This window comes from Convolutriloba macropyga, chromosome 3 (assembly GCF_964194025.1).
Source record: "Convolutriloba macropyga chromosome 3, txConMacr16.3, whole genome shotgun sequence".
Taxonomy (NCBI): domain Eukaryota; kingdom Metazoa; phylum Xenacoelomorpha; order Acoela; family Convolutidae; genus Convolutriloba; species Convolutriloba macropyga.
This window is the reverse complement of record NC_134470.1, coordinates 71,400,341-71,423,392: the sequence shown is the minus strand read 5'-3', so window position 1 is coordinate 71,423,392 and position 23,052 is coordinate 71,400,341. Positions and strand designations below refer to the sequence as shown.

Below are 23,052 nucleotides of genomic sequence, written 5' to 3'. Positions count from 1 at the left end.
TGCAATCCCGCTTCCTATAGGAGTGTTCTGGAATAGATTTTTCTTGCTTTTTCAAAATTTTGATAGGTAAAAAATTTTGGAAGAAATGTTTCCATTAGAGGCACAGTAACAACAAAGCTATTTCGTTTTACTCTTTTTACAATCGAAATAGATTAGGACTATAAAGGACCACTGTCCATATTTTCAGGAAAAAAATCAAGGTTTGATAAAGTGTTTTCGTATAATTTTTTAACAATTTCTCAAGTTTTGACCTTTTGTTGTCCTTTTTTTAACCCTATGTCATAGTCTGAATAATTGGTTAAAGATAATAAAGCGAAAACATCTATTGCTTTCAATTGATACCTGACGGCTCTGATTACTTTAAAATTTTGTGTTTCTTTTCAAATTTGCTGCTTCCGTAATCTTAATTGTGGAATTCTGGCAACTTGTAGCTGAGTCTCATAATTAAAGACAAGTCCCATCTTTTTTAGCGAAACAAAATTTGTTTTTTTTTGTTTTTTTTTCCGGCTGTATTTTCCACAAATTGATTTATGACCATTATTTGTAGTTTCTTTCTGTGCCCTGTCGAAAAGTTATGATAATGACGGGCCCAAAGGGCGTTTAAAAGAGGATAATTAGAAAATTTATATTATTTTCGGTAAAAAGATGGTTTGAATGCTTTCAATTTTTTCAAAATTTTCGATTAAATTTTTGGTTTATGTCTGTGTTTGCGGTTTTTTGTAGTTGTATTACTTACTTTTTGTAGTTGTATTACTTACTTTTAATTATGCCATGAATCAGTATCTGTCTGTCGAGGAAGAAAGGAATATATTTGACGCTTTCAATTGATAGCTATACGATTTTTTTTTACGTTGTGATGATTTTCTCAGAACCAGCTTCTTTTTGAGCTTTGCCTTTTTGTTCTTCTTCTTCTCATTTTATAAGCTGATTCAAGTATTGAAAAGAACCATCCACATTCTTTGAAGAAAACATTGATTTCCTTCTTTTAAATTTTTGTTTTCATATTTGATTACGTGACTTTAAAAGTTTTTCCACAAAATTTTTGTGAGGTTTTGATACTGGGCAAACCTTTGTGGACATTCATGTTGTTTTTCACGTAGTCAATTGTGCTGAAATGAACAATTATATTTTTTCAAATGATGACTTATTGTTTTAATTGCTACAAAACTATATTTTTGGGAGCTGTTTGTGAAATTTTGAGCTTTGCCGTGATTTGTGTTTTTTTTTGTCATATGACTTAGTCTAACTAATAAAAATTTAATTCAGTTTCCTAAGTAGTTACTTGTGAATCTCGTCAGAATATTCAGTGCAAATTTCATTATCGTAATGATTTCTTATGATCATATGTTTCAAGAAATGCGAGTTTTAAAAACTTTGCCCCGTTTTGATCTTCTTTTTGTCGACTTGATACCTAGTTCGGTCATGGACTGGCCCAAGCTGCTTTTCTCATTTATTTTGTTTAAGTTAGTTCCATTTATTTTTGCCTCAGTCATTTCGATTAATTGAGGTTTTATTTGATGCTAACTTATTTGACAGTGCTCATCTGATTTTCTGGTTCTTATCTAATGCTTCAAGGTCGTTGGGCTGCATTTTGCTCTATATATTGTTTTAATTGTTTTTTTGTTGTGCGTGTTGTCTCGTAGTCTCATTAAGACAGTTTGATTCGTTTAGCGATTGTTTTAGAGCAGTATGTGATTTAATGAAAGTTTCTTATCTCTTCCTTATTTGTTGTCAAAAATTTGGATAAGCGGGGGCGGAACTTGATATACAAACACACACTACCGAGCTTCCCTGTATTAATTAATGCTTGCATGATTTGTGTATATTGTTTTTGTTTCAAGTATCTTAAACCTTTTGGTAATAATCTAATTTGCCTGTTTCGAAAAAAACTCCGAAATCATGGGGGTTTCCAAGTTGCCATTTTAGGCATTGCCAATTAGCAGATTGTAAACGCGATTTCCAACTGGTTCCCCGAGATACGTTGCAAGTCCTGCTTAAAGAAGCAGTGAAGTTCTTTTGCAACTGGGATCGGAGTGTGAGATCGATGCGTAATGTTACGTATAAGATATCTTAATGTATAAGATGTATAAGATATCTTAATGGAGTACTACAGTCTAAATCAGGAGTTCGGAAATCAAGCGATTACTTTTGATAGCCTTAGTGCTTATTTTCGAAAGCATCAGATGGATAATTTTAGCAAACTTGGCTGGCTACATGATTTGGCAAGAGCTGAATTTATTCGTATTCGCGATCAGATGGAAAATTGAGACTATATTGACGTTATTGTGAAACTTAATGTGGAGGTTTGCGGTTGATGTTGTCAAGCGAGCGGGATTGAAATTTAACTAATAATAACGCTTGTTTTGAATCTAAGTTTTGCATGACTCCATTATTGACCTAAAAAATTCATTTTCGTAATTTTCTTGGAGGAATTGACTAATTTATTTGACACTCGCGGCCCAAGATTTGCCCGCCCGACTTTAGCTAATGCAGACAGGGTGTCCAGATCTTTCAAGTCCAAAAGTCAGAGATGGGCCAGATCAAACAGACCGAAAGTTATGCGTAAACCTGGCTGCAGAAAATTTGGGCACCGGTTGCCAGTCGGAAAAGGCCAAACCGAACAAACCACAGGTTTCTGGGCTCGCCAAATGTTCCCTGGGCAAGACTCAAATGTTGTTTCAGTAGTTCTAATTGTGCATCTAGACAAAACGTCGTTACGCACTTTTCATAAACAGCGTCAAGTTACAGATGCAAGCTTACAAGAAAAAGTGCAGTCGAATTCGGGCAAATGTGTAAATGTGTAGTATTCCATCTCAGCAACCGTTTAAAAATAACAAACCTGCATTTTCGGATAATTTATTTCCTCATCAATTAGACTGCATAATGCATTGTTTATGCATTTTGTATGTTAAGTTTATTATTATGTCCAAACAAATACATAGCTTGGCACGAGATTTTTTATTCTGGGTTTCTAACATTTGGAAATGCTTAACGGTAGAGAAGAATCAAATTGTTCTTTACCTGAAGGATCTCCGTTGACTATATTTGGCTGGCTACGGCATATTTTATTGTACCAATGGAGTACCCCGGTTGAGGTGGTGGAAAAATGAACCGGTTGAATCAGTCGAATTAGTCATGATTAAACGGACAATACGAATAACTGGCCGTGACTCGAATTAGCTCGCATTAATGCGAAGTACCTCGAAATAATCAGACAAAACGCGGTTATGTTTCGAGCCTGAGAGACTGAAGATTATTGATCTCACGGGACGCTCATCTATGGTCACTAAAACAAACATCAAAACATGAGCTTGAATATACACTACTCTCCTAATTGTAATTAACACTGATAACATGTCACCCAAAAAAGGAGAATTTTGGACTATTTTCAGTCTCTATCAATAAAAGTCAAAATCGAAGGCAAAGTCACAGCATATGCTCGATGAAGAAGAAGAGAAATTGAGACTTGAGACGGAGAGAGAAACAAGTTCGGCTATTGGAAAGCGAAAATGAAATTTCGTTATTTTTTTTGCGGATTTCCATTCAATTGACCCACATTTTTTGTAAATTGCGATGGAAAAAATGGTATAAATGGTATAAAAGAAAACCATATTTTAAGCCCTGTTAAAAAATATTGAAAACCATATTTTCTGCTTCTACCCTTTCTTCGAGAAAATCGAGAGTTTATTAAAGATTGACATAATTAAAAACATCATTTCATTTGTGCAATTAAAAATGCATTTCATTTAAAACTGCTTATCAATATCTGATGATCTGATTATCATCAGTCAGTGCCTTGAAATTGAAAACAAAAAAAGTCACCTGAATGGATTGTTGAACAGATATTGGCCAACTTTTGATTTCTCTAGATAATGAGGTTTGAAATTCCGAATTTTTTTCACTTTTCCCGCCTATTTACGTTGAAATCTGACTAATTGATAACAAAAAATTGTTATTTCTACAAAAATTATTTTAGGCCAATGCCAAAATTTACCTAAAATGTTTGCCCCAAGGTGCAGCTCACGTTGCTTACAGATCAAGTAGCAGCAAAAGTTCATTCTGCACTATCCAAAAGAATTTTCATCTATTTCAAAAATAATTTGTCAAAATTTAATTGCAAAATGAACCACTTGGCATCTAATTACAAAATTAAACCATAGACCATTTATATCTCAAGTTTAAAATTCCTGCATTTAAATATGAGAATAATCTTAAGCTGAATCTTTGAGAAATTTGCAATACAGTTCAAAGAATCCGAAAGTCAGAGCTGTGGAGATCGCACCCTTGACAAGGTTGGGACTGACTCCCTTGAAAAGACCACCCACGTTTTCTTCTCTGAACAAGGTAACTGCCAGTCAGTGAACTATTTGTAGACAACATATCTTCCGAGTTCTCGTCTAGCTTCGTCAAAGCCCTTGAAATAAAAACCAATACGACGCCGACTAACGCAAACAAATTGCTCTCGAAAGACAATCGATATCTTTTGCAAAGCATTGCAAAAAAGATATTATTAGAAATCCCTCAAAAATCTGAATGGATTACTGTACAGATATTGGTCAAATTTTGATTTCTTGAGATATTGAGGTTTGAAGTCCAGAAATTTTTTTCACTTTCCTGGCCTATTTACGTTGAAATCTGACTCATTGATAACAAATAATTGTTATTTCTATAAAAATTATCTTTAAACCAATGCCAAAAATTCAATAAATTAGATAAATTTTGCTCTTTTGTGCAGCTCACAATGAAGGAATGTGATTTCGTAGTCTAAAAATCCTAAAAGGAAATCCTAAAAGGAAGAAAATTTTGCAATAATGTCTCAGAATTATTTATTTAAAATCTCCGCATTTGACTTCAATAAACAGTAGACATTATGAAACATTTTTGAAATAAAACAATGGGTACTACTACAATGGGTACTACGATACAGATATTAAAAAACTAATCATTTATATCTCAGGTTTAAAATTTTGGCGTCGAGAAAAAATTACCAGCCTCGTTATAAATAATCAATTTATTAAATATTTTCAACATTCATTTCTCCAGAAAAAACGTATTAAAGAAATCAAACATTGCTAAACATGTTTGCAAATATTAAAAAAATAGGTAGACTAACGAGAACTATCTTTAACATAGCTGGCAGATTGCCAGAAAATAGCCGCAATAGATTTGTAGATCGGCAGTCTAAAAAAACAGTAAAAAAGACAGACTAAAAAATTCGTCTTTTCATTGAGGGCTGATCTGTTATATTTTGATTAAAAATCGGTATAAGTTCTTGCTGCCTCTATTAGCTGATCTCAAATAACCTTCATTTTGAGAGACACACCCATTTGACCTTATCTCTTTGAATTAAAGCAAAAAAAGTCAATTTCAAAGTGAAGAAGTCATTTTTGAGAGTGAGGTAAGTCAAGTGTGGCCAAAAATTTAATCACGCGCATGAACAAAAAAGCTCGCTCCACTAAGAGCGAAAAATGACGTCACACACGCAATTCAGTTGAAATTGCATGAACGAATGAACAAAAAAGGGCTGTGACGTCATATGGTCGTAACAAAAATCATGACGAAATAAAAAAAACATAGCAGGACAAGTTCTGACGTACAATTCAAAGAATTTTCATTGACTAAACAGAAAAAACTAGACCTAGAATGGACTATGAATTAATTGAGAAAATAATTTTTAAAAAATTATATAAAAAATAAGAAAAAAAAACAGAAAATCAATGTCAAAATGCAGCATGTGAAAACAAAAAACCACTAGCGAGAAATGAAAATTTAATTCAAACAAAAAACTAGGCCTAGAATGGCTGTGAATAGATTGGGAAAACCATTTAGAAAAAAATCCGATTCGAAAAATCGAAAAAACAGTAAAAATCAGAGTGAAATTGCCGCATGTGAACAAAAAAGCGAATTTTTGTTCAAACACCGTTTTCTCACTCTACTTTAAAATTAGAGCGAAAAAAATTCACGCCGCAAAACCACTCGCTTTGTCTCTCCATTTCCTGTTTCGGCGTGACTAAAATCACTACTCCAATTTGACTTCAAAAATCATGAAAATGTGTGATCAGATCTTAAAATACAGCGCCCCAATACAATTCAAATTCTTTGAATTGTAAAAACCAAGAGAAGGCCAATAATAGCCACAGCTATCGCTGTGCGGCTATTAATAAACAATTCAATTAAGACCTAAACTTCAGGCAATTCTCGAATTAGAGTTGACGAGAAGCATGAGTATCTGTTGAAGAGACTGAGGCAACGTTTGTATAGCTTGTTGAACTTTTGAAAAAAAAATTGAAATAGTTTTCAAATCCAGCTATAAAACAGGCTTAACTTGTTTAGCAACGTTCACACGATTTTTTGTTTCTTCTTTTTCCTTTTTACATGAAGTTCGCTGTTAAAGTGATCAAACACTAGTTTTGAGAACTATTAGATTTGAAAAATATTTTTCGAAAGCCACTGAGAGCTTATACTAATTGCGTAGCGCTCTTTTTTGTATTTAGCTAGCAAATATTTATAATTTAATTATTCAACCTGTTTCTATGAATAACCTTATTTATCTATAAGTCTAGCTCAACTATACAACAAAGGAGTATTGCTAACATTTTTCTATTGCCGTTCAAGACAGTACTGAATGGAATTCCATGATCAACTAAGCAATACCTGCAAACATTTTCAGAACGAAAAGCTACACTGCACGTCGTGTATTTAACCCTGACATTTCAGACCCAATTTTGAGCCTTTAAATTTGACTTTCTCCTCTCAATAATCACGTCTAGGTGGCTAGGTGGCATATACGCCCAGCCTACTCTTCGTCGAATTGCCCTAACCTATGCCACCCTATTGACTAATGCCCCCCCCCCCCCCCCCTCCTAGCTTACAGAGTATATAAATTTTATTTCCCCAGATGCACATGCTATATTTTACATAGTAACGCTCTACATAACTAAACAGAATTTATATGAGGGGGGAGTTGAAACGAGTAGACTCACAACATACTCAACATACTCTGAGAATTCAAACGTTTTTTCCATCTTAGTTTTACAAAAAGCAACGCAGGTTTGGAAGACGCACTTCAGAAAATATTTGAAGTTTTCAGTTTCCATTATCGGGCCGTTGTGGGCCGCAATTTCTAGTTAAAAATTCTAGTTGTAAAATTAAGACTTTTATGTTTAGGCTGCCTAAATTAACAAAACACATTAAAAATTGACACTGTTTTTTTTCGAAAAAATTTACAAACAGTATACAGATTGCCGAAATGGCAACGAAACAGACTTTCGTAATGTAGGAAACAGAAAGCAACAGATCAAAAATTGCGTTGATTCAGTTGCTGTTAGAATATCGATCAAACTATAGTCTTAAACTTAGTGAGAATTAGAAAGTTTGACTTACCAGATTAGAAAGACAAGCAATATGACTTCGATCAAAGAAATTATATAAATGAATCGTCAAGAAATGGTGCTTAGAATCAATATTCGGTTCAAATTGGTGGATCTAGATAACTATTATTAGAGTTAGATTAATTGATGTAAAATCTTACCAGCATGTATTAAATGATGATGATATCTCCGGAAGTATGAATGAATTCTTAGAAAAGTGCAAATTCATTCCATTTATGGTTTCCTTTGCGACTGATTTGCAGAAGCAAACCATATTGGGTAACCTTTGCGACCCCCACTGTAAATCACGGTGCTAAGATTAGTTTTGTATCTTGACTTTTACACACTGATAATGGGTATATATACAGCTGATTTTTGAGTCCTTTTTCATCCCCAAATTCAAATCACCATCTTGATCTAATAATCAGATCTCTCCTGTAAATCTCTAAATTCTACTGTAAAATATCATTTTGTTATTCTCTCATTTTTGAGAAATTAATTCTTTTACTTAGTTAAAACGCCTTTTATTCCGCTTGCGAAAGTCCATAACCCAACAGGTTATGGGCCCAGCAAATTTCTAAGTCATAAAATTAATTTCCAAAGCAAAACTAATTTGCTGTTGACAGTCATAATCCTTTTCTGCTTAGTACCTTTTCTTTTCACAACTGTTTTGCCTGCTCACACTCCAATGGATCAACCGACAGTGAAGCTGCTGACCTACACAGGAAATGCACAGGACTTTCCAATCTGGAGCACAAGATTTGTGGCGATGATGCAGACGAAGGGACTCTACAAATCACTACTACTGGGGACAGAGGAGCAACCCAATGAGCCTGCGCCACTGGCCAATGGGGCAACCAATGATGAGAAGAAGAACCACAAGGTGCTGAAGGATGCATATGAGAAGGAAATTGCAGACATCAAGGAGAAACGGAACAATGTGTGGTGCCATCTGGCACTGACTGTAGATGCAACAACCCTCATGCCGATGAGACATGACTGTGTGGGAGATGATGGCATTGGAGATGGAGCAAAGGCTTGGAAGCTTTTGCAAGAGAGATTTCAGAGTGTGGAGACGCCGACAGTGGTGACTTTAGTGGCACAGCTTGCTCGACTGCAGCTCGAGGATTCTGAGGATTTGGACAGCTTCTTCATCAGAGGACCGGAGTTGCTCACAAGGCTACAAGAAGCACGGGAAGCAGTCTCAGAGACCCTCTTCAACGCCTTGGTCCTCAATGGTCTGCCAATGAGGTATGAAAGTTTTGTTATACAGGAAAGCTTCAACCCGGCAACGAACTTCACAGAGTTGAGGAAAAGGCTGCAGAATTTTCATGAGAGCACGGTGCAGAGACACAAGGGACAAAGTGGTTCAGTGGCACTGGCAGTGAAGCGTGACTTCAAGAAGGGACCCAAGAAAGGAAACTGCTTTGTGTGTGGGATCCCTGGACACTCTGCCAAGGACTGCAGGAAGAAGGAGACAGCACAATGCAGCAAGTGTTGTGAGAAGGGTCACCTAGACAGGGCATGCAAGAGACAAAGAGATGGAGGCAAACATGAGTCAGTAGCAATGGGTCCAACATTGGCTACACCAGACGAGGAATGCTGGGCAGCTCTTACCCAGTGGAAGACAGCAGGAATGCTAGTGGACAGTTGTTGTACATATCACATAGTGACGAACATCGATGCGTTCCTGGACTTTGTGCCCATTCAATCAGTGGTCAGAAATCCCAATGGAGAGGCTTCCAGAGTGGTGGGCAGAGGCTGTGTGAGGATCAGCATACCCTCAAACAAAGGGGAATTCCAATGCGAACCCAAAAATGTTCTGTGTGTGCCGGACTATTCTTCAAACCTCCTATCAGTCTCAAGATGCACGGAGTGGGGACATAGCTTCACTTTCGAGAGAAGAAACAGCTGCATGAAACTCCAGAAGGGAACTCGGGTAAAACTAACACAAGAAAAGAATTTGTTTTACTTACCCTGCAGCGTTCTAGAAGTCAACATGAGTTCCAACAGAGTGAAACTTGACAGTGAAAGGAAGTGGCACAGACAACTGGGTCATTTGAATCAAGCGGATGTGGTCAGGAATGCACCAGAGACAGTGGGGGAACTCGATGATGTATGCAATGTGTAGGCATTGTCCAAGATCACGAACACTCCAGTACCAAGAGTGGCAGAGACCCAAGCAGAAGAGAAGCTGGAGAGGGTGTTCACAGACGTGATGGGACCTTTCAGAGTAGAGTCACTGTCAGGGTTCCGGTTCTGCATAGTGTTTGCAGACCAGTACACGAAGTTTGTGTTTGTGGAATTGCTTAAGGCAAAGAGTGAAGCATTGGCCAGCCTGAAGAAATTTGTTCTCAGTGTGGGGACGCCCAAGAAGCTGAGGCAAGACAATGCGAAGAAGTTTCTCTCAGAGCAGTTCAAGACGTACTGCTTAGATGCAGGCATTCTACAGGAGAAGATATACCAGAGACGCCACAACAGAATGGGTTAGCTGAGAGGTGCAACATGACACTGCTGGAGATGGCAAGATGTTTGCTCAATGACTCAGGACTTCCCAAGATGAAGTGGGGAGCAGCAATTCTTCACGCAGCAAGGATCAGAAACTGGGTTGTGAGACGAGAAGAAAAATTCCCAGCAGAGCTGAGGAGAGGCATAAAACCTAAGCTTCCAATTAGTAAAATATCTATCTTTGGTTTCACAGTCTTCATGAGGAAGAGGGACAGAGAAGTCAGCAAACTTGAACCCAAGGCACTGGAAGGAAAGTTTGTGGGTTACACTGAAGGAGAAAACGGATACCTGGTGTACACACCCAACACACACAAGGTGATGGCAGTTCGAGATGTGATCATCAAGGAGTCTGAAGTGGGCTCAACCCCTGACAACAAAGAAACGGCTGACCTACTAGATGATGGGTCGGAACTGGGAATCTGGCACCCAGATGATGGTCATCAAGACGATGACAACAGAGAACGACAGGACACATCTACTGCAATAAAGGAGGAGTGACATGACGCAGGAAGCGTGAATACTCAAGAAACAACACTGAGACAAGAGGCCTCGGATGTTGGAGAAACAGCACTAGATGAAGGATCTACTGCAACAAGAGGGAGTCACAGAGACTCAGAGTCACTGGAAGACAGTGACACAGAAGACTTCTCACAGTTAGAGACAGTTGGCTTCAATGAAGATGCACTGGAACACGCGGACAGAGCAGAGCCCAGACGAGGGAAACGAGCAAGGAAAGTTCCGCAATTTTTTGGAGAAGTCAGGACCCATCTTGCTGTGACTGAGGGCGACTATGTGGAACCCAAAACAGTCTACGAAGCCAAGCAAGGTGACTATTGGGACCAGTGGCACCGGTCAATGAAGGACGAGGTCAAGGCACTCCAAGACAACGAGACTTGGAACCTAGTGAGACCACCCACAGACAGGGACGTCATACCGGGCAAATGGGTCTACAAAGTGAAATTGGAACCCAGTGGTCAAGTGGACAAATAGGACAAATACAAAGCGCGCTAAGTGGCAAAAGGCTTCAAACAAGTGGAAGGACTGGACTACTTTGAGACTTTTGCGCCTACCTGCAAGCCAGAGACATTCAGGATTCTACTTCAGCTATCAGCGAAGCGGGACCATGTGATGCACCAATTTGATGTCAAGACTGCTTTCCTGCACTCACCAATCGAGGAAGAAGTGTATCTGGAACAGCCACAGGAGTTTGTAAAACGCGGATCAGATGGGGAGAAGTTAGTATGTCGACTAAATAAATCAATTTATGGTTTGAAACAGGCTGCTAACAACTGGTACAAAGAGCTGGCAAACTTTTTACTGAGACAGGGGTTCACCAGAAGCAGGAACGATCACTGCTTGCTCACAAGATCAGAGGCAGAGGATCACACCTTCATCTTGGTCTGGGTTGACGACATCATAGTAGCATCAAGAAGTATGACAGTGGTCTCTGATGTCAAGAAGGCACTAGAAGCAACATTTCACATGGACGACAGAGGGAGACTACACTGGTTTCTGGGTCTAAGGATCAGACGAGAAGAGGGCAAAATCACAGTCGACCAAGAACGCTACATAGAAACAATGCTTGAGCTGTTTCAAATGGATCAATGCAAACCCTCAAGAACTCCAGCTGATTTGAATTTGAAACTTCAGACAGCACAGAACGGAGACGAAGAAGTGGACCAGAGGATCTACAGAAGCTTGGTTGGATCACTTCTGTATCTGGCCAAACAGACGAGGCCAGACATCATGTTCACAGTCAACATTCTGTCCAGACACATGAATGCACCTACCAATCAACACTGGATGTGCGGAAAACGACTTCTGCGATATCTTCAAGGTTCAAAAGGTTTTAAACTTACTTACACAAAAGAGGCTAGTTATGATTTAGAGGGGGAAAGTGATGCAGACTGGTCTGGAGACGTGAACGACAGAAAATCAACAACGGGCTATTACTTCAAGCTCAACGGACGTGTCGCAGCACTCAGTTGGGGTGTCAAGAAGCAGGCCACAGTTGCTCTTCCTTCATCAGAAGCAGAATATCAGGGCATGGCAGCAGCAGTTCAGGAAGCACTCTACCTGAAACAACTTCTAGAGGATTTTGGCATCCAACAGAAACGTCCAATAGCAATTGGAGAAGACAATCAAAGTTGTATCAGACTCTGCCGAAACCCAGTCATGCACAAAAGGAGCAAGCACATCGAAACAAAATTTCACTTCATCCGGGACAAGACGGAGGATGGGACTATTTCAATTCATTACGTCCCTACAGCCAAAATGGCAGCGGACATCTTCACAAAGTCCTTACCCGTTTCGAAAGTGGAAACATTCAGAGCAGTTTTGATGGGAACAGACTCTACGCAATCAGCTCAAGTCTGAGTGGGGTGATAAGAATATCGATCAAACTATAGTCTTAAACTTAGTGAGAATTAGAAAGAAAGTTTGACTTACCAGATTAGAAAGACAAGCAATATGACTTCGATCAAAGAAATTATATAAATGAATCGTCAAGAAATGGTGCTTAGAATCAATATTCGGTTCAAATTGGTGAGTCTAGATAACTATTATTAGAGTTGAATTAATTGATGTAAAATCTTCCCAGCATGCATAAAATGATGATGATATCTCCGGAAGTATGAATGAATTCTTAGAAAAGTGCAAATTCATTCCATTTATGGTTTCCTTTGCGACTGATTTGCAGAAGCAAACCATATTGGGTAACCTTTGCGACCCCCACTGTAAATCACGGTGCTATGATTAGTTTTGTATCTTGACTTTTTCACACTGATAATGGGTATATATACAGCTGATTTTTGAGTCCTTTTTCATCCCCAAATTCAAATCACCATCTTGATCTAATAATCAGATCTCTCCTGTAAATCTCTAAATTCTACTGTAAAATATCATTTTGTTATTCTCTCATTTTTGAGAAATTAATTCTTTTACTTAGTTAAAAACGCCTTTTAATCCGCTTGCGAAAGTCCATAACCCAACAGTTGCCAACCATATTAATGACTAAAACGTTTTAAAACAAACACCTGATTTCAAGTTCAATTGAAGTTTGCGGAGTGAAATGTAAAACAAAACAGAGCGTCAGAAGACGAAACAAAAACAAAAACATAGAGCACCGCAATAAGGCTACGCTCAGCTTATAGGTTCGCAGCTATAAAAATAACGCGCGTTTTCGGCCCACAGCTTATGCAGCCTCATATTACAAGCAGCTAACTTATCAGGTAGCAACAAAAGTTCATTGTAAACCCCTCTTGTGCCAAAAAATTATCTATTTCAAAACAAATTTGTCAAAAATTAATTGCGAAATGAACCACTTGGCATCTAATTACAAAATTATATCAACCATTTACATATCAGGTTCAAAAGTCCTGCATTTAAATATGAGAATAATCCTAAGCTGAATCTTTGAGCATTTTGCAATACAGTTCAAAGAATCCGAAGGTCAGTGCTGTGGAGATCGCACCCTTTACAAGGTTGGGACTAGCTCCCTTGAAGAGACCACCCACGCCTTCTTCTCTCAACATGGTAACTGCACAGTCAGTGAACCCTTTGTAGACAACATATCTTCCGAATCCTCGTCTAGCTTCTTCAAAGCCCTAGAAGTAAACAAAAATAACTAACACTTTCGAATAACAAACTCAAAACAAACACCCGGTGAAGCAATATTCATTCAGTCCAACGCAACTCAGCTTATGTCCTTGAGAAATTTGATGAGAGGAACTGATAAAAAGCGGTTCGGAGTTAGAGATCAGGCATGATGTCTTGCTTTTAACTGGAACAACCATAGGGAATATAGTTGTAAAGTGACTTAGTGACATCACGGCAGCAGCTGTTCGTATTCTTTTCTCATTCAAAAATATACCCGGATTTCCTTAAAAGTACTCCCAGATCCTTTCGTACTGTATGATGTCTACCATCTTTTCAGTTTGTGCCCCCAGTATGATGTGCAACCTAGTCATACAGCACTTCCCTCACATAGTAAATCATTTTGTTACAATATGACAAGTGCGCTTGAGGGCTGCAAACAGTATGCATCTACTAAGCTGAATTTTTTTTGGGGGGGGGGGTGCATAAAAGAAAAGATTCGATGCGTACTATATGCTATGGGCACGAACCGGTGTTAGCAACGGATGGATGCTCAGACCTTATTTACTAAATTGTTTTTATTTACACAAAACATAAAAACCTTCATTTTCTGAATCGAAAGGCATTCGGGGTTCTAACCTGAATCATGAGACGCTTTTTGAACACATCCAGTGGATGAACAAACACCTTGACGAGCAAGCCAGAAAAGAATCCGGATGCAACATTCACTACGTTTTCCTCAATAATCGGAACCTGTCTCAAGGCTGTGTGAAACATTTCGTAAAACCCAAAAGTCAGCCCCGCTGCAGGGAATGTCTGAACAACTGCCGGAACTGTTCCTCTGTAAAATCCAATAGCACCGTCTGCTTTATGTATTTTTAAAATTGCATCTGGAATTGAAGAATAAAACGGCTTAGCACCTTGTGAAACCATTCGAGTTCTGATAACGTCCAAAGGCAACGCAGCAACCGTTGCCACGGAACCGCTAAATCCTCCGATTGCAAATTGAAGCAGAAAATTATCTTTCGACCAATTCAAATCTTTTAACTTCTGGGTCAAAAACTTGTACGTTGAAAATTGTACAGAATTATACACAATAGTTAAGGCTTGGCCTGATAAATGACCTTTCCAGAAAGATTTCACACCCTCTTCGTTCAATATGTTCCGACATGTTTGAAGCCACGATTGATATTTGCTGTTGTACCCTCGATTGGCCAACATCTGCCGATTCTGATTGGTTGATATGATTTCCGCCTGGAGCTGCCATCGTATTTTGATGACGTCAAATGGATTTACAAGCAACCGAACCGAACATCCAGTTAAAGCTCCGGCAATAGCCGCCGATGACACTGATAAATTCTTGACCGAATCCAGGTTTAAAATAGGAAATGAAAACGGAAGTCATATAGACCAGAGGTGTTTCATTTAAGAAAAGCTCAATTTATCTAGAATGATCGCACAAAAGCTCAGATATTAAGTAATAGCAAAAACTGCTCTTACTCTTAATATGCCGATAATATAATAACGTTAATATATGGCTGCTCCAGTCATCGCTTAATACAGCGTGTTATTATTAACAACTCTACGAAAAAGAAAATGTACACAAATTAGATGCAATGTATCTATGTCGCCATCTTCATTTTTCTTACATTTGTATATTCCACTTCATAAATTGGAAACGTGGTATGAGTTATACCACAACGCGCAGAATAACTTGAGTCGTGTCACTCCATTTTAGTTGCAAGTTCTTCAATTCATCCTATGAGAAAAATACTTAGGAAGGCGACATAACAATAATGATTTGCTATGCCCGGACGGTAAAAAAATATTCGCAACCTACATCAGTCCTCGCAAAATTTTCGAAACTTTCCGTATTCACTCGTATTTTTAACCCGATCGCTGTGGCACAAAAATCTATTAACATTAACTGAGCTGAACAAAGACATTACAATCGAAGAATTTGAGTTACACTTGAGCGCTGTCGTTGATTACGATGCAATCAACTCAATGATTGAGAACACCAATATAAACAAGATGAACAATGTAAGCTTAAATATTACGTCCGAATAACGTTTTTTTTTTAATTTTTGTAGTCAGGAACATCAGACTCCAATGTTGTTAGCAGCGTAGGCAATATTTCAATGTGATGAGATTTTTTCCTGGCATCCGGTGCTAGTTTTGGGCACAGTTCTCCTTGTCTACACTTTAGTTTTTTTGCTTATTTTGTGAGTTAATTTTCGAACACGCATTTAATTTCAAATAGTTCCTAAGTCACCTCATCGAGTTTTCTCAGGACGCTATTTGTTTCAAGTAAATAAACAAGATTTAAAAAAATATTCATTTCGGTTTGTATAGCTCAGCGTTTGTTAGATATTTTTCAGTTTAGCCCCAAATTATTCCTAAATTGGTTAAGAGTTGTTCGAGGTGATTTAAAGCGACAATTACCCATCGTAACTTCCTAGATATGAAGTTCTCTCAATGAGCATAAGTGTTTTCACTGAAAATTTCTTTTTGTCAAATTTTCCTTTTATCGTTCCGTTTGGCGTAAAAATAATTGCAACTTTCTGTAAATAGTTCTTATGAACTGACTGATTTTTGCAAAAAAAAACAAAACTTTTGAAGTAAAAAGACAAGATTATTAACTTTTTAAATTAGCATTTCAGTTCCTATTCATTTTGGCCATAATAATTGGCAGTAAAAATGCAATTCCTTAGTCACCAAAAACATAAAAATGGGGTGTACAGTAGCAGTACAACCGATTAGCGACTTAAGCGGTGCAATTTACGCAATTCAATTTTTTTCCAATGCCATTATACACGAACTGCCATTTTACCAAACGCCAACTTCAATTTACCCTATTGTTAAAATTACCAGACCGATTATTTAGCCGACTATACAATTAAATGGCCCGTGGGACTTGATATGAAGCTATCACAACCGAACATTGGATAATTGAGCCAAAATATCAAAGAACATTGAGTAAGTTGGCAGGTGGGCTAAAATGACATTGGGTAAAATGGAATTGGTTAAACTGTCATGTAACCAACTTCAACACTTTGCTGACAATTTTTTGTGACAGCCAAAATTCCCAGCTGCAGTGCTCTCTTTTCAGTTTCTTGTTTCCCAAAGATGTCAAAGAGCATAGAAGTAGAAACATTTTCCAATATCTGCACATTAATTATTGTTCGAATTTCTTGAGCACACAATGTAATATTTATGCGAAAACCATAGATAGCATCACAGGTTTAATAAGGTGGAGAGTTGGATCTTAGTGACCGTTTGGTTGTTTTTGCTGCATTTTGAGAATTTTCCAGACGTCTTAGCTTGAGTTACAGGCACGGTTCGTCATCATTGGATCGGCAAGTTTTTTTTGCATTTGCTTTCTTTCTAAAATTACAACGGCTGGAGTGATCATTTGAAAAAAATGTAACGCATTCAACTTTGTACCAAACACGTCTAACATTTTCCAAATTTAGTGCATGTTTTTTACTGCTTTTTTTATTTCCTGGTGTTGAGCTGCGAAAAATGCTAATCAATTTAATCAACCTTAACAAAAATTAATACCATAGTCAGATTTTACTCCGGTCCGAATATTGTGCTCCGTTTAATTGTTGTCCACGGAAGCAACGTACACAAAATTCCTACAGGAAATCTGCTGTTGTATACCAGTTTTTCAGATATTTTAATGAAAAATTGTCGAAAGACGGAAAAACCTAAAACAGAATAAACCAAAGCACTCCGGACAATTATTTTCAAAAAAAAGAACACTCATCCACATATTGCTGTGCATAGCACACTATTGCATATTGAGAAAACAAACTTGAAATATTAAAGGTAGCTAGCTCTATTGATATAATGTAATCTACCGTCAGAATGATCAGGTACTGATTCGCCCTGCTTTGCATCTATGTCGCCAAAACCAGATGGGTCAATTACATTCTATTCGGAAACATTTTATATTCGAATGAATTACTTTGGCAACTACCTCAGAGGACCGCAAGCTATTGTACTGCAATTTACGCGTGTATTTAACTGAACCCTTAATATAAAAAACGCCATACTAATCACGGTTTCTTCTTCCTAATTTTCCAAGCACTACAGTGACTTATTCAAAACATAACCGACTAACGTCGGGCGAATTGCTCTCAAACGACCGGTGAGCGGTTGGCTTCGTCAGTAGCTAGCCACGGGGGGGGGGGGGGGGTGTCTCAACCTCTAAGAACCGCCCTTCGCACCATAAGTATAAGTATAAGTCTCCAAAACAGTTTGAGCTGAAAGGCTCTTAGAGCACTAAATGCCCCCTGGGCGCTACCTGTTTATCCCCTTTTTGAGGACGAAAAGTCAAATGGGTCAGACGAAAAATCGGTCAAGCGAAAAATTGCATAAAAAAGACCGACAGGACTAATATAATTGCTACAAACTTCGTTTGAGAGCAATGAATAAGATATGTAGAAGACGTTTATATTAAGCTGTTGGAAATACTTTACATGAAAAGTCTTTATATTATTATACAATTATCTTTATAACATGTTTAAGGCAGCGTTTTTTCCGAAGCAAAAGAAGCTAAAATTACCACATTAGTTCAAGTACGTGTTAATGATTTCTAAATAGAACTCAAAGAATCCAAACTGTAGACTGGTGGAAACAGCTCCTTTCACAACGTTCGGGCTCAGTCCCTTATACATTGCCATAAACCCTTCGGTTTTTATCATCTTTACCGCACAATCAACCATGCCTCGATAGTACACAAACTGTCCAAACTCTTTCCTCGCCTCAGAAAAGCCCTGGATCATTAGCCTCTTTTTGTACACATCCAGTGGATGCAGTAAAGACTTCACAAGCGTTCCAGTGACAAGACCAGATACGAAATTAGCTGACCTCTTGTGATCTTCCGCCATTCTGTGCATTGGCGATCTGATCATGTTGTAAATGCCAAATGTCAAACCAGTAAAGGGGAATATCTGGACTAATGCTGGCGTTAGTCCACGAAAGAATCCGCGAACTCCGTCCTGTTTGTAAATTGAAGTGAAGGCGTTTGTAATTGACTTGTAGATGACTTTGGTGCCTTGAGACACCATCCGTGTTCGAACCAAGTCAATTGGCAAGGTTCCGGTTGTTGCTACCGATCCGCTCAAACCACCTAAGGCAATAACCGGGAGTTAAGTATATCTCAATCTGATTTATCTTGAAATATATGATTTTTTTTAAAAAAAACTAAATTTAAGGGTTCCAGTGTGCTTGAGATACGTCACACCGGAAACACTACCCTGTCAGTTTAGATTAGTTTGTTTACAAACCAAAACGCCTACAACAACCCAAACTTCATTGCTTATTTATTTGAATCTCGGGTTAATTTATCACAAATTTATTGAATTTCGTGATAATATCAGTTAATTTGCTCCCAGTTATTGCCTATTATGAAGTGGAGTCCAAAGTTGTTTCGATAGTCAACTCCTCTCGAAATGAAGTTGTAGGTTGTAAACTGAATGCTGCTGTATCCAATTGTCAAAATCTGACCAGAGAGATGTCCTTTCCAAAGAGCTCTAGGCACCAAATTTAGTTTCACAACCCATAAAGCGTTTTTTGTAACCGAGCTCCAAAACTATACAAACAAACATCCCGAGAACAAAATAAAAAACCGACTAAAGTTCGGCGAATTGCTCTTAAACCGGCGAGAGGTTGGCTTCGGTAGTTGAAAGCTGGGGGCTTAGAGATGATAGCATTGGGGGAGGGGAGTGAGCGGGTTGGGGGGGGGGAGGAGGTTGGTGGGAGGGGTTCAAATCGCTAGGTGGAGGAGGGTGGACAGGTAAGTGTTGGGGGGGGGGTAGGGGGGTCAAAATAAGCTTAAGAACCGCCCTTAATACAAAGAACCGCCCTTTGGTGCGTAAATTCTGCATATTCGGTTAGATTCCAAAATTACACTTAGTGCAGCTTCTAAACTGAAGGCTATTAAGCATAATAATAACACCAGCTAGCAATCGCTTTAATGAACTTTGATAACCTAATGCACTATGACTTAAAGACCGGGCCTTATCGGTTTAACCCGTTCTTTTCAATTTGCACGTTTGACATTGACCTTAATCACTACATTACGTAACTCAATACGCGAAAGAAATTAAAATCCATTCAGTAGAAACAGTGAGAGAAATAAGTCCAAGTCAAGCTTAAAAATCGCGACTTATGTGAAACAAAAAACGTGATCAAAAGGTAAAGAGAATTAAAAAAACATAGCAGGACAAGTCCTGACGTACAATTCAAAGAATTTTCATTGACTAAAAAGAAAAACTAGACCTAGAATGGACTATGAGTGAATTGAGAAAACCATTTTAAAAAAAATCAGATCACAAAATAAGAAAAAAAAATCAATGTCAAAATGCCGCATATGAACGAAAAAACCACTATCGAGAAATGAAATTTTAACTCAAACAAAAAACTAGGCCTAGAATGAGCTGTGGATGGATTGTGAAAACCATTTAGAAAAAAAATCCGATCCAAAAAATTGAGAAAACATTTAAAATCAGAGTGAAATTGCCGCATGTGAACAAAAAACCACTACCGAGAAACCGAATTTTTGTTCAAACACCATTTTCGCACTCTACTTTAAAAATAGAGCAAAAAAAAATTCACGCCGCAAAACCACTCGCTTTTTCGCTCCATTTCCTGTTTCGGCGTGACCAAAATTACTACTCCAATTTGACTTCAAAAATCATGAAAATGAGTGAACAGATCTTAAAATACAGCGCCCCAATACAATTCAAATTCTTTGAATTGTAAAAAACATAACAGGACAAGTCCTGACGTACAATTCAAAGAATTTCCATTGAATAAACAAAAAATCAGACCTAGAACGGACTATTAGTTAATTGGGAAAACCATTTCTAAAAAATCAGAAAAAAAATTAGACGAAATCAATGGCAAAATGCCGCATCGCATGTGCACAAAAATCCACTAGCGAGAAATGGAATTTGGTTCAAACAAAAAACTAGGCCTAGAATGAACCATGAATGGATTGGGAAAACCATTTAGAAAAAGACCCAATCCAAAAAATCGAAAGAAAACAGTTAGAGTGAAATTGCCGTATGTGAACAAAAAAACCACTAGCGAAAAAGCGAAATTTTGTTCAAACGCCGTTTTCTCACTCTACTTTAAAAATAGAGCAAGAAAATTTCACAACGCAAAACCACTCGCCTTTTCGCACCACTTCCTGTTTCAGCGTGACCGAAATCACTACTCCAATTTGACTTCAAAAATCACAAAAATGCGTGAACAGATCTTTAAAAAAAGACAGCTCCCCAATACAATTCAAATTCTTTGAATTGTAAAAAACATAGCAGACGTACAATTCACGTACAATTGAAAGAATTTTCATTGACTTAACAAAAAGTAGACCTAGAACGGATTATGAGTGAATTGTGAAAACTATTTCCAAACAAATCAGATAAAAAAAATTTAAAAAGTTAAAAAACAATGCCAAAATCCCGCATGTGAACAAAAATCCATTAGCGAAAAAAAAGAAAGTTGGATCAAACAAAAAACTAGACCTTGAATGCACAATGAATGGATTGGCAAAACTAGTTAGAAAAAAAATGCCGATCCAAAAATTTAAAAAAAAGACAGTTAAAATCAATGTGAAATTGCAGCATGTGAACAGAAAACACACTAGCGAGAAAGCGAATTTTTGTTCAAACAACGTTTTTTCACTCTACTTTAAGATTAGAGTGAAAATTTTTTACGCCACTACACCACTCGCTTTTTCGCTCCACTTCCTGTTTCGGCGTGACCCAAATCACTACTCCAATTTGACTTAAAAAATGAAAATGTGTGAACAGATCTTAAAAAAAGACAGCGCCTCAATACAATTCAAATTCTTTGAATTGTAAAAAACCACGATGTCGCCAATAATAGTCTCTATTGCTTCGCGGCTATTAAAAAAGAACAAAAGAATGTTTTTCGTTGTCAACATATTTCACTAAAATGTTTCGTCTTAGAGCATTTTTGGCATTGATGGATCCATGAACAGTGAAAAATGCCAAGCGGTTACGTTAACGAACCGTATTTTTTTCACGCTTCCTTTTTCACGTAAATAACTAAAAGTTATCTTTGTTTGCAATGTTTTTTATTCATTCCGCAGTCTGCAACTATTTCATACATAATAATAGGACTTAAAAGCGGTGGCGGTCAAACAATTTGCTAGTCAAGCCAGACAAATTTTGAAAATTAGATAAGGTAAGCTCAAAAATTTTATAGTTAGTGGTGTAATAAATTGTCTCTGGCGGGTCAATGGGTGCGCGTTGAGCGCGTCGTGGATTCGCCTTGTGCATCTGATTTACGCCTTACTACACGAATTTAGCGGAAAATCACTCATTATTTTTTTATTAAAAATGTAAAATTCACGATTATAACCCAAAGACTACATATGCCCATTTGCACACATACATGGCATACATACTATAATGAATCTGATCACATTGCTTCATTTGAAGATTTAAATTGTTATGATTGATCAAAAAAACATCACTGCCAACACCATTATAGCTTTATTGTAATATTATTGAAATTAGACAATTCAGCTTGTCTACCTGGCTCCTTCTTCTCCCACGATGCTCTTCAAAGTTTGAGACCATGTTCTATATTTTCCAGCAATATCACTGGAACCAGATATTGGCTCAACTTGAAGCTGCCACCGAATCTTGATTACATCTAACGGATTCACGACTAAGCGAACAGAAAAGCCAGTTAAAGCTCCGGCAGCGGCAGTTGCACTTAGAGACAGTGTTTTGAGAGAATCCATAACACATGTTGCGAAATAAGTTCATGTGCAACTGAAAAGTATCAAAAAGTATCCTTAATATTAGTAGCGCTTTCGTTATACAGCAGAAATAGAAACCTTAGAAAGTTTTGTTAGGCATGCTTTCAACAGAAAGCTAATAAAGCAGAAGCTTACAGTCGTAGTATGGTTTGAGTTATGACGCTTTTAGGGTAGCTTCTAGCGGTAAACAAGATAAAACTTCATAGTACGCCGCGCACAGCTTCCTATCTCAAACTTTCCATCACACGTGGACACAGGTATTGAATCATTACTGGATGTGGCCTTCAATAAGTTTAAAATCTGGGCTCAAAAATGGCGTATGTTTATCCAAAAGATTAAACCGTGGATGATTATTGATCCAATCTAAGCTCGTTTTAAATATTTTTAAATGGTGAATTCTAATTCCTGCTTGCTCAATTTTATTGAATAGTTTAGGCACTGTTCAAATGAATTGATGTCCCTTGTGGCTCCAATACGAAAAAAGTCACGTCCTGTTTGAGTAATCCCATTTCTGTAAAATGGCTGCAATGGAGCACCATTAGAATAAAACGGGAAAAGTATGAGATTAACGGGAAAACGCTGTTTTATGAGTAACACGTCTGCTAGGCTTTGATGTCGCATTTATTCGTTTTTAAGGATATTCCCGTTAATTTTTTTGATTGTTTGGATGCTACTATCGGATGCTAATGAACTAGTGGTTATATATTAATTCTTAAGAAAATGCCTCAGCTTTTACAGCAGTATTTGGACTCTATCTCTTTGATGTTGACA

At 37.7% G+C, this 23,052-nt stretch overlaps 2 protein-coding genes across 2 annotated transcripts in view; one reads left to right on the top strand and one right to left on the bottom strand.

The window, feature by feature from the left end:
* Nucleotides 1-23,052, top strand: part of LOC142336427 (beta-soluble NSF attachment protein-like) — a 409,326-nt gene that overhangs the window by 45,649 nt on the left and 340,625 nt on the right. The window lies entirely within an intron of this gene.
* Nucleotides 13,167-22,316, bottom strand: LOC142336723 (uncharacterized). Its single transcript, XM_075385635.1, has 5 exons — nucleotides 22,052-22,316; nucleotides 18,885-19,015; nucleotides 18,052-18,612; nucleotides 14,112-14,866; nucleotides 13,167-13,483 (listed from the first exon to the last, which is right to left on the bottom strand). Exons 1-5 carry the CDS (start codon nucleotides 22,261-22,263, stop codon nucleotides 13,280-13,282), a joined length of 1,863 nt encoding a protein of 620 aa, XP_075241750.1. The 5' UTR covers nucleotides 22,264-22,316; the 3' UTR covers nucleotides 13,167-13,279.

Excerpts from the sequence above, each read along its gene's own strand:
- LOC142336723 (XM_075385635.1), bottom strand. The coding sequence starts at position 22,263 with ATGGATTCTCTCAAAACACTGTCTCTAAGTGCAACTGCCGCTGCCGGA. Across the intron at positions 14,867-18,051 it reads CATTAACACGTACTTGAACT|TTTCATTTCCTATTTTAAAC; the intron begins AATGTGGTAATT and ends TATGACTTCCGT. Across the intron at positions 13,484-14,111 it reads AAAAGCGTCTCATGATTCAG|GGCTTTGAAGAAGCTAGACG; the intron begins GTTAGAACCCCG and ends GTTTACTTCTAG.